The following is a 205-nucleotide window of genomic DNA, read 5'->3' as shown; positions in this document are numbered from 1 at the left end:
AGGCCGCCCGCCCGCCTCTCCCAGCAGGGCTCCCCCTGGCACCCGCACGGCTCAGGGAAGCCCAGCTCCTCGCTGGGGCACATGTCCGTCCCCGGCCTGGACTCCAGGTACGTCTTCAGCTTCTGGTTGGTACTGAACAGCTCTCTGAACACGGACTCCAGCTCCCTCTTCCACTTGCTCCCCTCCCGGCGTGGGGGTGGGGACG

The 205-nt window shown here is 68.8% G+C and overlaps 1 protein-coding gene across 1 annotated transcript in view; it reads right to left on the bottom strand.

Moving 5' to 3' along the window:
- TIMP2 (TIMP metallopeptidase inhibitor 2) overlaps positions 1–83 on the bottom strand; it is an 18013-nt gene extending 17930 nt beyond the window's left edge. Inside the window, exon 1 of the mRNA XM_014531723.1 lies at positions 47–83. Within this exon, the coding sequence (XP_014387209.1) occupies positions 47–83 (37 nt within the window). The remainder of the gene's footprint in view (positions 1–46) is intronic.
- Between the last annotated feature and the right edge of the window lie 122 nt (positions 84–205).

This window comes from Myotis brandtii, unplaced genomic scaffold, assembly GCF_000412655.1.
Source record: "Myotis brandtii unplaced genomic scaffold, ASM41265v1 scaffold825, whole genome shotgun sequence".
NCBI classification, from domain to species: domain Eukaryota; kingdom Metazoa; phylum Chordata; class Mammalia; order Chiroptera; family Vespertilionidae; genus Myotis; species Myotis brandtii.
The sequence above is the reverse complement of the archived record's forward strand: the minus strand, read 5'-3'. Positions and strand labels throughout refer to the sequence as shown.